Source organism: Arvicanthis niloticus, chromosome X (genome assembly GCF_011762505.2).
Source record: "Arvicanthis niloticus isolate mArvNil1 chromosome X, mArvNil1.pat.X, whole genome shotgun sequence".
Classification (NCBI taxonomy): Eukaryota; Metazoa; Chordata; class Mammalia; order Rodentia; family Muridae; genus Arvicanthis; species Arvicanthis niloticus.
In genome coordinates this window covers 108,833,430-108,847,336 of record NC_047679.1, presented here as the reverse complement: position 1 = coordinate 108,847,336, position 13,907 = coordinate 108,833,430, and the positions used below count along the sequence as shown (strand labels likewise).

The 13,907-nt window shown below is 40.6% G+C and overlaps 1 protein-coding gene across 14 annotated transcripts in view; it reads left to right on the top strand.

Annotated features, from left to right (window-relative positions):
* The window catches only part of Enox2 (ecto-NOX disulfide-thiol exchanger 2), a 267,961-nt gene extending 254,583 nt beyond the window's left edge, over positions 1-13,378 (top strand). For 12 of the 14 annotated variants that reach the window (XM_076918959.1, XM_076918964.1, XM_076918962.1 and 9 more), the window contains 4 exons: positions 630-737; positions 5,156-5,267; positions 9,958-10,043; positions 11,868-13,378. In XM_076918959.1, the coding sequence (XP_076775074.1) occupies positions 630-737; positions 5,156-5,267; positions 9,958-10,043; positions 11,868-11,999 (438 nt within the window). In that variant the 3' untranslated portion in view covers positions 12,000-13,378. The remainder of the gene's footprint in view (positions 1-629; positions 738-5,155; positions 5,268-9,957; positions 10,044-11,867) is intronic. The other 2 variants (XM_076918965.1, XM_076918956.1) reach the window with 1 other exon arrangement.
* The last annotated feature ends 529 nt before the right edge of the window (positions 13,379-13,907 follow it).

Here is a 13,907-nt window from a genome sequence, read left to right as displayed (position 1 = left end):
ATTTATACATTTTTTTAAAATAATGTTAATCATAAGCGTTATTAGTTTGGAATTGTTCAATCAGAGGTGTAACCCACTGACCGACCTAGATATAACAACTATCTTTGACTGGTGGAAATACATGAATATCTGCCTCCCTGTCTCCCCCCTCTTTCTCTCTTTCATCACCTAGCTTCTCCTCTCCTTCTTCTTCTCCTCTCCTTACTCCTTTTCTTCCTCTCAGTACTCCTCCCACCTTAGCTCCTCCTACACATCACCCTTCCTGTTAAAATGAAACTTTTCTCTCAAAATACAATTAGAGCATAATTATGCCAATTTGTACCAGTGAGGTACAAGATAGTCCTAATACCCAGTCCATCTTTTTGTTGACTAACCAGCTCCTCTGTCATCTATCCTAACTAAAACATTTAGTTCTGAACCTGGCTTTAGGATGAATGAACCAAATTGTTAAAGAGTGAAAAGTATCGTGATTTTCCCAAGATACTTTCTCTGTGTGTATAAAGGTACTATTGGTGGGGGGGGGGGGGGGGGGGGGGGCCTAGGCCACTTGATAGCTAACCTCAGCCTAAGACTGTATATGACGTACAACCCTTAATGAGTAATGCCATGATCTGTGATCTTTCATGAAGCATCTGCTCAAAGTCCAAGAGGAATACAAAAAGAAAGAAGCTGAACTTGACAGAATCAAAGATGACAAGTTACAGGTGGAAAAACTGTTGGAAAATCTTCATGAAAAGGTACAAACCCTACATTAATCTTTTCTTTTTATCCCTTCAACCCTTACCCTCTCAGTGATAATAAACGCCCTAGAAATTTCTGCAACAGAAGTCATTGTGAAATACTGCCAGTTGGGAATTAAACGGCCCTCTCTGGGCCAGGCATAGTGGTGCACGTCTTTATTTCCAGCACTCAGGAGGCAGAGGCAGGCAGATCTCTATGGGTTCAAAAACCCTTTTTTGAGAAATCTTGTCTCAAAAAAACAAAACAAAACAAAAGCCTCCCTCTCTGGTAGTTCTTGTGTCAAAAGCTCTGTTTTTAAGTATGAAAACTTTAACATTTCTAAAGGTTCTGGTTTATATACTTTTCAGTGAATAAAATGTTTCTCCATCTTTGCTGTTGAAGGAAATCATACTGCATACTTCTTCACTGCTTCATCTCCTCACACCCATAACAACCTAGGAAGACCATGTGTTCTGGTTTACTCCCTATTGCTGTGATAGACACTGTGCCCAAAAGTAACTTGGAGAAGGGTTTATTTTCCCTTACAGCTTACAATCCATCTAAGGCAGGAAATCAAGGTAGGAACCTGGAGTTCTGACTGCAGCAGAGAACATAGAGAAATGTCACTCACTGGCTTGCTCCCCATAGCTCACTCAGTTTGCCTTTTATACAACAGCAGGACCATCTGCTCAAAGGTGGCGCCACCCACAGTGGGCTGGGCCTTCTCCCGTAAATCATTAATCAGGAAAAGGTGCCCTACAGATTTTCCTACGGGGAGATCTGATAGAGCCTATTCCTTACCTGAAGTTCTATCTTCCCAGATGAACACACCTTTAACTGAACATTTTATTAAAGCAGAAACGTAGCTACAACACTGACAGGTCTTTGCACCCACTCTATCAGGTCAGAGTAACTTCCAGTACCAACCACGTCAGGCATGGTGATACACACCTGAATCCCAAAGCTTAGGAAATTGAGAAAGGAGAATCAAGGCTTAAATGTCACCCTCAGCTACATAGCAACTTAGGAGTCAGCCTGGGGTTCAAGAGACCCTGTCTAAAACAAACAAACAGCCAACACCAAAATGGGGGAAGCCTTGTGGAGAAACAAAGAGAAGTGGTTTTCTCAAGCCAGATAATAGTAACAAAGAAGGAAAGGTGAAACTTAATGAAGGGAGAGAGAGCCTGCTACAAAAAAGAACACAGTGAATATGCCTGGGCCAGTCTATTTAGTTTTTGGATGGGTCTGTGGATCACAGCAGAGGTGTGTCTTTTTGATGTGTAAAATCTCCTGCTGTCTGTGTCATACCTTTCCAGTCTCATAGGCCTCAATATTCAGCTGAAGTTATACTCTGGGGGGAGGGGAAGACTCATTAACCAGAACTTCCTGCTGTGTATAAATAAGAAGGAAGAGGAAATATAGGAGCTTGAACCAAGAGTTCAACATCAGCAATGGTACAGTTCTGTAAGAGCTGCTGTTGTTGATCTTTCTTGCTCAGCTCAGAGAGACAGAACATATACAGGCCCTGGGTGTAGTTACCAATGTGGGGATGGGCCCTAGAGAGCCATTAGGAACTGGCAACCTTGGTGTATTTGAAACAAATGATTGAAAATGTTTTCTTTCAGAGGCTATTTGCAATATGCTTTTAATTCTTCCACATCATAAAATCAACTCACTTTCCACTTTTGTGGGTGCTATTAAAGAAACGAGCACAATCCCAGAGAAATTCATTTATCAAGCATTTAATTGAAAAGTGCCAAACCTGCTATACTATCAGGACTTTCCTCATGCTATCAGAGTTTCTAAATTGTCCCAGAGCTGCAACATAGCTGTTTCTCTTCCTGAATAAAATACACCATGTCTCCAGAAGATGCTAGATAGACCAGGGGCTATATGCTGCTGAGAGCACACTTACGATCATTCTGTAGATTGCCATGACAATTGACTTAAGTACATTTGTAATATAAGCTGCTTCCTGTTTTGTGAAGAATTTTGCTTAAAGAAACAACAGGTCAAACAGCACAGACAAATCTTGTCATAATGTGCCCAAAGACAAATGTTTCCCATCTGAGAGGGAATATGCCAAAGAATGACAGCTAAGGAGGACCAGAGAGCCATCTGATGATCAGGAAACCCCGTCAGTCAGAATTCTCCCTGTTATTTCAAGCAAAGCTTCTTTTAGAAGAATTTGTGACGGATCATTACAAACTGGTTGTCTCCACGAAACTGATTTGTGACCAAATATTTCAACCTGACACAATTAGGTTAGGAAGCAAGAGACCATTGCCGTTGCATTAGACTACAAAAATAATTTCAGGTTGAAAGGCAAGCAGGACGTTTTGGGTTGCTTGGTTTTGCTTTTGTTTGGGTTTCTTGACAGTAAGCCACCACATGAGCTGTTGGCAGTGTTTTGCAGTATAACAGTCCCATGTATGTCTGTCTCACTGGTGGAAAGAACTATCTCCTTGAACATGCTAGTGAAGTTCAAGGAAATACACATCTAATATCGCTTTTAATTTGTTTAACGCCAGGCACTATGAATTTGAAATTGGGTTCAGTTGAGTCACAGTTCCATCCTAGATGAATAAAACTCAGAAAATCTGAACATCTTAAATCAAACTCAGTTTGTTAAATGCCCACACTTAAGAAATGCCTTACTGGCTCACTTAAGGTTGTAAGGGAATTAAAGCAGATGCAAAGCCTCTGCCTTAGAAATGAACCAGTGCTTCAAATCACATGTGCCAGAAGACAGCATGTCTTTCGGCATAGACCATTCACTTCATTCCAAGTTGGTATCTAGGAAGCTCTCAAGACACCTTTAAAGAACACAGAAGTCCCACCTCCCTCCCGAGGCCCTGTGAGAGGGAAGAAGTGACAGAGCATCAAATCCAGCATGATCTGCCCACTCCTGCCTGCAGCCTGCCTGAGCCTGCCCACACCTGCTGGGTGCTTCCACGGCACTTTCTTTTACTTCAGGAACGGACTGAAGCAGTGAGACTGCTGCAGGAATTTCTTTTATTCCTTACTCTGAAAGCTCTTACTTCATCTATGCAATGCAGAAAGGTGTTTTCCCCTGCACCTAAAGACAGAAAGATCCATTAACATTGCCTGCCAGGCATGAATTTCACCTGAGTATCTCAGAAAACCAAACTGCTACACTCAGAAAAAGCCTCCACAACAAAGATGGCAACTGACAGTTGCTATTTTCATTCATGGTCAGAAGTATTTTAACTGATCTTTAACTTAACAGAGAAGAGAAACAAGAAAGAGTCTTTAGTCTAGAGATAAATGTTCTAATTTCTAGTTGATACCTGAGTAGACTGGCTGTATCACACATTCTCTATTCAGATGAGGGACTTCCCATAAGCGGAATGTGGATCTAATGTTGAGAGAGATGGGGGGACATATATGAATGAACATACTTATTTATATAACCTGAGATGAAACACTAACTCTCCCATTTCCATTATCTAACAATGCAATCATAGCAAACCTACCCAATTTATCTCTGCTTTGCTTTGCTTTCCTCATCTGGATGACGGAGATGATATGTGGTTAGCAGTACCTAATATGTAATACACAATGGTGTGGAGTCTGCTTCCCATGATTGCTTATAGAGAGCCTAAGAATGATAAAGTCAGAGGAACATAACTAGTGAAGATAAATGTCTATATCCTTGTGCATTTTGAAGCCAAAGCCATAGAAAGATGCTTTGGAACCAGTGAGATGGCTCAGATGATAATGGTACTTCCTGCAAGCCTGAAAACATAAGTTTCTCTCTCTCTCTCTCTCTCTCTCTCTCTCTCTCTCTCTCTCTCTCTCTCTCTCTCTCTCTCTCTCTCTCTCTCTCTCTCTCTCTCCTTTTTTGAGACAGGGTTTCTCTGTGTAGCCCTGGCTGTCCTGGAACTCACTCTGTAGACCAGGCTGGCCTCGAACTCAGAAATCCACCTGCCTCTGCCTCCCAAGTGCTGGGATTAAAGGCGTGCGCCACCACTACCCAGCCATAAATTTAATTCTCATGGTAGATGGGAGAACCAATTATATAAAACTGTCCTTTGACCTCCACAAGTGTAGACACACACACACACACACACACACACACACACACACCAAATGAATGCTTTTAAAAGGTAGTCTAGATTATCTGTGGTGTTTTTAGAATTTATGTTTCAGCGATCCAAACTGGACTATGTTGTCTTGATGGTATTGGGTTACTTTTGTGGACCTATTGCTGGGCGTAGTGAAGTAAGTACACCTGTCATTTCATCAGAGTAGAAAGCTGAGGTATCATGTGTCTGAGAGTTTGAGAACAGACTAGGCAACATAGTGAGAATTTACCTCTTGTCTTTTAATAAAAGCTAACTGTTGTGTAGTTAATTGAAACCAACTCTTTGGCCAAATAAAGTGAACTGACCCAGGAAGCATTTTATTCCAGCAGGAAAACTGTACTTCTAGACTGTGTGCAGCAAGCCAAGAAAGTGACCAACCTCCTGAGAAGATTGTAATCGGCAATCCTGTCAAATCTGAACGTGAGGCACTGCTAGTGGGTAAGGAAACCAACACACACACAAAACCTATAAGGTACAGAAAAAGACAAGATGAAAGTGTCTGCCAAGCATGCACGAAGTATGACAATACAAGAGTTCTAAACGTGTTAGAGAAAGATCAAGGAAATTTCTCCATTAAAAATTCTAAGAACAGCTCCAAACCACTTCTGGCTCATCGTGGCCATTGCCATTCCAAGTGTGCTGTAGTCAGCAATATACTGAGTGGGTCAAGTACAGAAGTACATTGTGTGCTTTTAGTCTCTCTATACGTATGGAGAGAGGGGTCCTTTCCCATTCATTCAGAGGGCTAGTCCAGACACTGGTGAGAAAGGCTTTCTCAGATGAGCCTCTGTAGTGAGTGTCTGCTCTTCTTAGACTAGATGAAGGGGTATTTGTCTCTACTTCTCAGCACAACACATGCTCTTTGCAATGCTGCTTTTCCAAGCCTCCAACACCAAGTAGGTATCTGACAGCTTTATTCAATTGCACTCTGATATCAGATACCTGAAGTTACATTCCTCAGGTTTAAAGACAGTCTCTTTGGTTGATGGTTCAGTCTCTGAGAGCCCCAAGGGTCCAGGTTAGTTGACTCTGTTGGTCTTCCTGTGGAGTTCCAATCTCCTTTGGCCTCCTCCTCATATGTAGCAGATATGCAGCATGCTCTTCATGTGGATCTCAAACAAATGGAGCAGGATCTGTCCCAAAATTTATTGCCTGTCCATGGGATAAGTTCTTCTAGCTGGACTGCTTTGTCTGGTCTCAGTGAGAGAGGATGTGCCTAGTCCTACAGAGACATGAAGTGCCAGGGTAGGTAGATACCAAGGGAGGCCCTTACCTGCTCAAAGAAGGGGATGGAGGATGGGTGGGGAAGGATGGTGGGAGGGGATAACCAGGAGAAAGCGGTGAGTGGGATGTAAAGTGAATGAATGAATAAATAATTGGGTCTCACAGATGTTTGGTCAACATTCCTTTATGAAAAGAAAAAGCTTATTTAGGTAGACAATGTTAACGTTTCAGTCCATATTTGGTTGGTACAATTGGTATTTTGGGGCCTTACACCAAGGTACCACATCAGAAAGGCAACAAGTGGCAGCGTCATTTACCTTATGACTAGGATAAATGACAGACGAGAGAGAGGGACTAAGAACCTACTATGTTTTCAAAAAGCATCCTTTCAAGACTGTCCACTAGGCCTCACATCTTAAAAGTTCTACTGCCTCTGCATAGTGCCACAGGATGGGGACTTATGCTTTATCAGATGAACATTTGGGTATCACCCCAGATCCACACTGTAACAGTAAGTCGCCCACAGTCTGTCCTGTCTTGCTACAAAATCAGGACGTTCCCTGTACACCTACCCACCACATTCTCTAACTTATTAACACAATTCACAGAGCTCCAAGAAGTACTTAACTATTGCCAGCATATTGTAGAGCAGCAGTTCTCAACCTATGGGCTGTGACTCCCTTTCGGGGTTCATAAAAACCTCTCAAGGGGGTCACCCAAGACCATCTGAAAATACAGATATTTTCATAAGATTCATAATAGCAAAATTATAGTTATGAAGTGGCAATGAAAATAATGTTATGGTTGGGGAGTCAGTTCAACATGAGGAACTATATTAAAGGGTCACAGCATTAGGGTCACACCCTACTGTAGAGGGTGAAATGCAGGACTGGGAAGTTAGAAGAGATACATAGGGCAAGAAAGTAAGAAGAAAGGAGTCAAGCCTCTGCATGGGCTTGCTAGGCTCCCTTCCCAGCATGTTTATGTGTTCACCAACTAGAAATCTCTCTGAATGCCATCATGTCTTTATGGAGGTTTCATTATGTCAGTGTGGTTTGAAGGTAGAGAACCTAAAAGCTTCATGCCCTTAATCACTTCTTAGTCTTACTGTGTTGTGTTGGCCAATGCCTACCCTGAAGCTAGCAAAGGGCTCTCAGCCACCACTCACCATCATACAAGTAGACATCTAACTAGGCTAGTAGAATATGCCTGTAATCCCAGCACTCAGAAGCCAGAGTCAAAGACGATTATAAATTCAAGGCCAGTCTGGAGTACATAGCAAGACTGTGTTTCACATAACAAATTATATTGGGGCCAAAAAGGTGGCTCAGCAGTTACATGAACTCTCTGCCAAGCATTATCACCTGAATTTAATCCAGAAACTTACATGATAGAGAGAACTGACTCTTGCAAGTTGTCTGTGACCTCCTGAGATGCTATGGCTCAGCCCACACTTGTGCACAAATGATAAATAGATGATACATGGGAGGGAGGGAGGGAGGGAGGGAGGGAGAGAGAGAGAGAGAGAGAGATGATTCAATCTTTTAAAAATATAATATGTGCAAAAAATCTAATTCTGAAAGTTTTTAGGATCTCTGTACCAAGAACTGGGACAAAGATTTTATTTTTTTTATTACATCACATTGACAAATGACTCAGGAAACTGTTAATAACATGCTAGACACTTGTATGCTCTGATATTATAAACGCTAGAATTGTTCTCACTATCTAAAAAAAATCAAAATTGTACAGTTAAAGAATTGGGCAACCATAGCTTCCGATCTTAATGCCACTATGTATTTGCGGAGATTCAGTTCCTCCATGTGCAAACTGGACAAGCTATTACTTGTATTACAAGTATTAATATGGCAATTCTCCCATGCAGGACTATAGTCAGCCCTCAGTATACTTACAGTACTAGTCACAAATACTTGTTGGCTTTATGTTCCATTTGGGAGCTAATGGAAAACTGAGGTTCAGATTATTTGGTCCTTTAACAAGGATTGGTTCAGCCAAGCTTCCTTCTAGGAAGCTGAACCCTAAGGTAACTCTACCCCACTCTCCAAAGCCCTCCATGCTGACTGGCTTCTGCATATTTGGGAGGTGTATGTGTCTTCTTGGGGAATGGGTATTATACTCAGATATAACACTTTAATATGTTTATAAAATGCACAGGGGGATCTGCCATTGAGACTTCTAAACAAAAAACCAACACATTTTTAACAGATTGTGATGGTGACAGAATGATTGGGGAGAGAGGGAAGTCTCTGCAAATGGATAGCCCTAGACAATAAAATAGATCTTTCAATGGCTAACTCTTGTTTTGTTTTTAAAAGGCCTTAGTCTTTAGCTGGTGAAGAAATCTCCTTTTAAAATAAGTTCTTTGAATGTGAACTCACAAAAACTGATTAGTGTTTTTAAACCTCTGAACTTACTTCTTAGCATTTGATACTTTTCCTTAGCCATGACATTTAGACTTTCTTTGAATATGGATTTTTTCCCTCAGAACTGAAGTTTTTCAACTCAAATCAGAGCTTAGAAATTCAATTTACTTGGTCATTTAAGAATAAAGTAATGATAAAAATAATAGTATCCTTTTTGAATAGATTCTGTGACTCACCCTCAGTTCCTCCTAGGTTCTCCCAGCCCACCCTTTGCCATCTAATATTTGGAAGGTTTTCATAAAAAATAATTGAATTTCAAGATATAATTTCAGCTTGTGCTATTCTTTGTCAGCCTCTGAGAGGACAGAAAAGTTGTGCTTTCTAAACCAAATCACTGGCCACTTATATTACCTGATAATTTTTGAGAAGCTCAATTCTAGAAGATCTGATAAAAAAGATATATAAATTAACAAGCATTTAAAAATAAAACTGTACAATTTTTGAACATTTTTTTCTATTTGTTGCCAGTTAAGTATTAAACAATTAATATGACATCCATAAGAATCAAGACTGTGGTTGCAGCTGACCCCAGAATTAGACTGAGTAGTAATCTCCCAGGCATTCCTGAAAACTAGAAACTGTTCTAAGAACTCTGTTATAGTAACACATTTGGGACTCTCAAGACACAATGACAGTGACCAGTCATGTCAGTGGGAAGGAAATTTTTGGCTTTTCTGTATAGATCAACTCACAAAATAAAGCCCAAATACAAGAGGGTCTCTACCTTCCTAATGCTGTGACCCTTTACTACAGTTCCTCGTGTTGCAGTGGCCCCAACCATAACATTATTGTTGCTATTTCATAAATGCAGTTTTGCTACTATTATGAATCACAATGTAAATATCTGATTTCAGGATATCTGATGTGTGACCTCTGTGAAAGGGTCATTTGCCTCCCCAAGTGGGTCATAACCCACTGGATGGATTTTGTGACGCACCCTCTGTTCCTCCTAAGTTCTCCCAGCCCTACTGCACTAGGTTAATAAGTATGTGATGTGTGTTTCTCACAAGACATTCTTAATTCCTAAGAGCATGAAGGCTAATTTAATGACTGTCAAAACACCCAGCATAATCTAAATTCATCTTAAAAGTCTAGGATTCAAATTGTTGTCAGTGGTGGCAAATGATGGGAGTGACCTCACATGCCAGCTTCACTCTGGGTGGCATAGTACAGTGAAAGACAATGAGTGGTAAGAGCTACTGAGTTCACATACATGCTCTACCATTTGTCAGCTATATGCTCGCACTTATGTCTTGGTGTTCTCATCTGTGAAAAGGGGAGTGATAGTACCTATGCCATGGGGTTGTTAAAAAGATTAAATGAATAAAATATATGCAAAATTAAAATACTGATCAATTTGCAGAGAGTGTGCATATTTACATTTGTCTATATGAGTTCACTCACTGGAATCTCAAGGCATATCGTGCTTCTGTGTAACCTCTGGGGCATTGTCTCCACAGGGATTATCTCCACATTCCTTCACGTTCACCCATTTGGAGCAAGCATTGAATACATCTGTTCCTACTTGAATCGTCTTGATAATAAGGTATGTTTGGGATGAGAGGATGAAGAGTTATTTCTGTGTAGGTGACCTTACTCTCTTCAGGCATTATCAGGCGATATTACTTGTGGTTCTCAGCAAGTGTCCCTTATTTCCAGTCTATGTGATTCAATGTATGACCTCCCTCTAAGAAATAGTATGACTGTCTGCACTAGCTTGCCTAAAACTGAACAATTTCCTGAGACTTGACATTTTTAGTAGTGAAACTAAGGAAATCCCATGAAAACTAGAATTAATTGGCTGGCCGACTTCTAAAATACATCTTGAAGATTCTGACTTACTTCCCTTGATTTCCAGCCAAGCTACCAGCAAATTAACCACTACTCCACTCTTACCCATTGAGCATTTGTCCCAGGTATCTAGACATCACCAACTACCCCCACCCTTACTACTGCTTCTATCTGCTATGAGAACAGTTGAGGAAGGTAAAGCATGATGGTGATCTGTGGGCCATTTATCTGAATGTTATCCTCATGGGACGAGCGCACAGGTCACATGAAGTAAAGGGAGTGTTAATTCCCCGGAAAGTCAAGGCTGCTTCATAGCAAGAAGGGCAGATCCATTATGCCTCCTCAGAACAAATAAGCTTATGAAATGTTTTTTTCAGAAACAACATTTAGCTAAGCTTCCCTGTAGATTGTATCACTATTATTTCACCAAACCTGGCCTCCTAGATATACCATTGAGTGTGGATTTCTGACATTATGTTGTCCAAGATGTTAAATCAGAGAACCCTGTGTCTTCTTAGCAAAGGCACTAAGCATATTCTAATTCAGTGATACACTTTCCCCAATAGCCTTTGTGTTAGTTCTAGCTTGCATTGCTTCCTTATTTCCCTCCAGGGAGTAATTCTATTCTGCAGCCATATACCCCACTGGGCAGTTAAAGGAAAAATGGAATGGTCAGTTACAGTTCAGAATATTGAATTATATGTCAGTAAAACATCTCAGGTCTTTTTTTTTTTTTTTTTTTTTTTTTAGTTTTAAAATAATACACATTGTCATTGAATGCAAAGAAGATAGAAACATAATAAAGAAAAAGTAAAGTAGCCTCAACCCAAGGGTACCATTTTAGCATATAATTTCAGACTCTTTTTCCATATCCATACTACATCTATCAAAATGTATATAGCTACATACATTATCTATTCCCAGTTTTTGAAGTGGGAGTTCTACTCTTTGTAGAGTTATTCTTTTGTTCCAGTGGATCTGGTTTATCACAAGCATTGGGAAGAGGGCACAACTTCATTTCTAGCCAGGGCCCAGCAGCATCCTGCCAGAATAATGTCAAGACCTCTCAGTGAGGGCTTTAAAGGGTACCTAGATTCTGTGTGGCAGTGACTCCAGGCTTCTTTAAGTTTTCCCTGTTGGTCATCAGCGAGTGGGTGGTGGGGGTAAGAAAGAAAGGACATATCAAAGTAGGAAGAGTTACCATCTTCCTTTGTGGGCTGATGCATATGTGGAGAATTCTGTTCTACTGACAGACATTTTTCCCTGTCCTCTCCAAAAAGATATTGTAGCTTCATTAGGCCTGGATATAGCATGCACGACAAAAAGCTGCCTTCACTCAGTTGGCTACAAGCCCAAATTTCTCTATAAAACTGACACCAGCTCTTTGCAAAAAAACAATTCAGTGGACAGTGTCCAATATTCCCAGCATATGAACACTGATGTCTGAAAACCACTCCAGCAACACACACAAATACATAAGGCCAGATAGGCAATACCTACTGTCCTCAGAGCACATGGCAGTAGGTGGCCAGGGATGGAAAACTAGTTTTAATTGAATGATGTCCTCTCTGTCTCACAGATCAGCACCAGTGATGTGGAATCTCTCATGAGTAGACTCCGGCATACCTTCAGACAGGAAATGACCGGAGTTGGAGCCAGCCTAGAGAAGAGATGGAAATTCTGTGGTTTTGAGGGCTTGAAGCTGACCTAAAGCCCTTTGCCTAAGAATTTGGGATCCTGAGAATAAACATGTGCTGGACAAGCTTAGGATATGATTCTTTGTTCTCGGTGGTTTTCAAGTGGACATTGCTTTCAATTTGTCAGTTCATTCCTTAATATCTTTGAAGTTAAAATAAGGATCCTAGAATAGCATCTCAAGCTACAGGTCCTAAAAAGAAATTGCCTCAAACCTCAAGTGCTGTAACTTCCTCCTATTTCTGGCAATTGGTTGACTTTTCTTATAAATAATAGTGAAAAATTCCTGAGACTAAAGTGTATTTGGAGTGTTTTCAGTGTCTGTACTACTGTTGTAGACCTTGTACTTTTTCACGCTGTTAACTGCAATGTTTTGATGATTTGTATGTGTTTTGTGTTTCCAGATTTCTCTTCATGTGTTGCTACTGGTAAAAGGAGTGTGAGGGGTGCTAGGAAGCCCCTGTAACTGCCTTTTTCATCTGCAGTAAACACTAAATGAATTATCCATCCGTGTCTTCTACAAGGTGCTTTACCAGTTCACCTTTGAAATAAAGAAGCATGAACTGTGGCTTTTTGTAAAAATACTGTGAACCAAAAGTTGACAAACGTTCCAAAGTTATTTTCTCTAATAGATAAAACATCTATTTCAGAATATTAAAACAAGAAATCTAGATGGATTCATGGAAAGTCTTCAGTATGACTACCGTGTTTGTGCTTTTCAGAACTACTTGTACATAGTCTGCTTTTAAAAGAGGGCATGTTTAGTTTTCTATGAATTAAAATGCAGTCAGGCGTGGGCACATGTGCACACACATTGGCAGAAGGGATTTATTTTGATAGTCCTTTCCCTCTGGCCTTCCTCCCAGTCTGTTGGTCCCCTTTTTCCTGCTGTTAGTGTGTTGAATTGCAAACTGCGTACTGCTGTAAATACTGTTTACTTCGTGCTGGATGTTTGTAAAGAACTGATGTGAGTATTGAAAGTAAAGAACTAATGAATAAATGATGGCCTGGGGTGTGAGGCTTCCTGCACATGCGTCAGCTCCACCCAGAAAGCTGACTAACAGGGACACCTCTGCTTCACTCATATTGCAATAGCCTCGCCAAGTGTAAGTGAACCATTCAGAAAGTCCTGCTTGGTAGGAAAAGAAAACAAAGGGTAGACTTGGATGGAGGCTGTTCCCCAGAGGTATAAATGGTCTTTATTATTTTCTGTGGTGGTGATGGTGGCACTTCTAATTACACAAGCATGCCCTCCCTTGAGCTCCATTGAAGGTAAGAGAATACACTGAATGAGTGTAGCCAGTAAGAGTATTTCCTGAAAATACTTTGCAAATGAGATGTGATTGGTGTTCAAAGATGTATTTTTAAAATATAAATTTTCCTTTTTATACCTCAGCTTTGTGTTCCGTTTTGAATGACTTACTTCCTGCATGATGCTTAGATCATCTCAGATCTTCTCTTTGAGTTACCAAGATGTTAGAATAAGGTGCCAAACTTGCTTGGCAACTAGAAATAGCATTCCACAGGAGATCATTCATGCTGAAAGTTGGCTTGCCCCTTAGCACCCCACTGTGGCCCCAGCAGGAACCTAGAGTTATTTTTATACTAGCTTCCTGGCTGGAGCATCTTCCTCATAGAGGCCACTGTTCTGGAAATCTTTGATTCTTCTGTCTCAGGGGCGCCTAAAATACCTTCTTTTCGACAATATCTGTAAAATCGAGAGAAATTCTCCATTCATCACTTATTTCTTGATTAAGTTAAATAAATTTCAAGGCAACAGCTGCCATACATAAAACTCACTTATCTTCATTTAATCTTTCTCTTTTTTCTTGTTTCGGTTCTTTCTTTTCCTTTTTCTTGAGATGGGGTCTTTCTATGTAACTCACTCTGGCCTAGAACTTGTAATCCTCCCACAGAAGCCTTT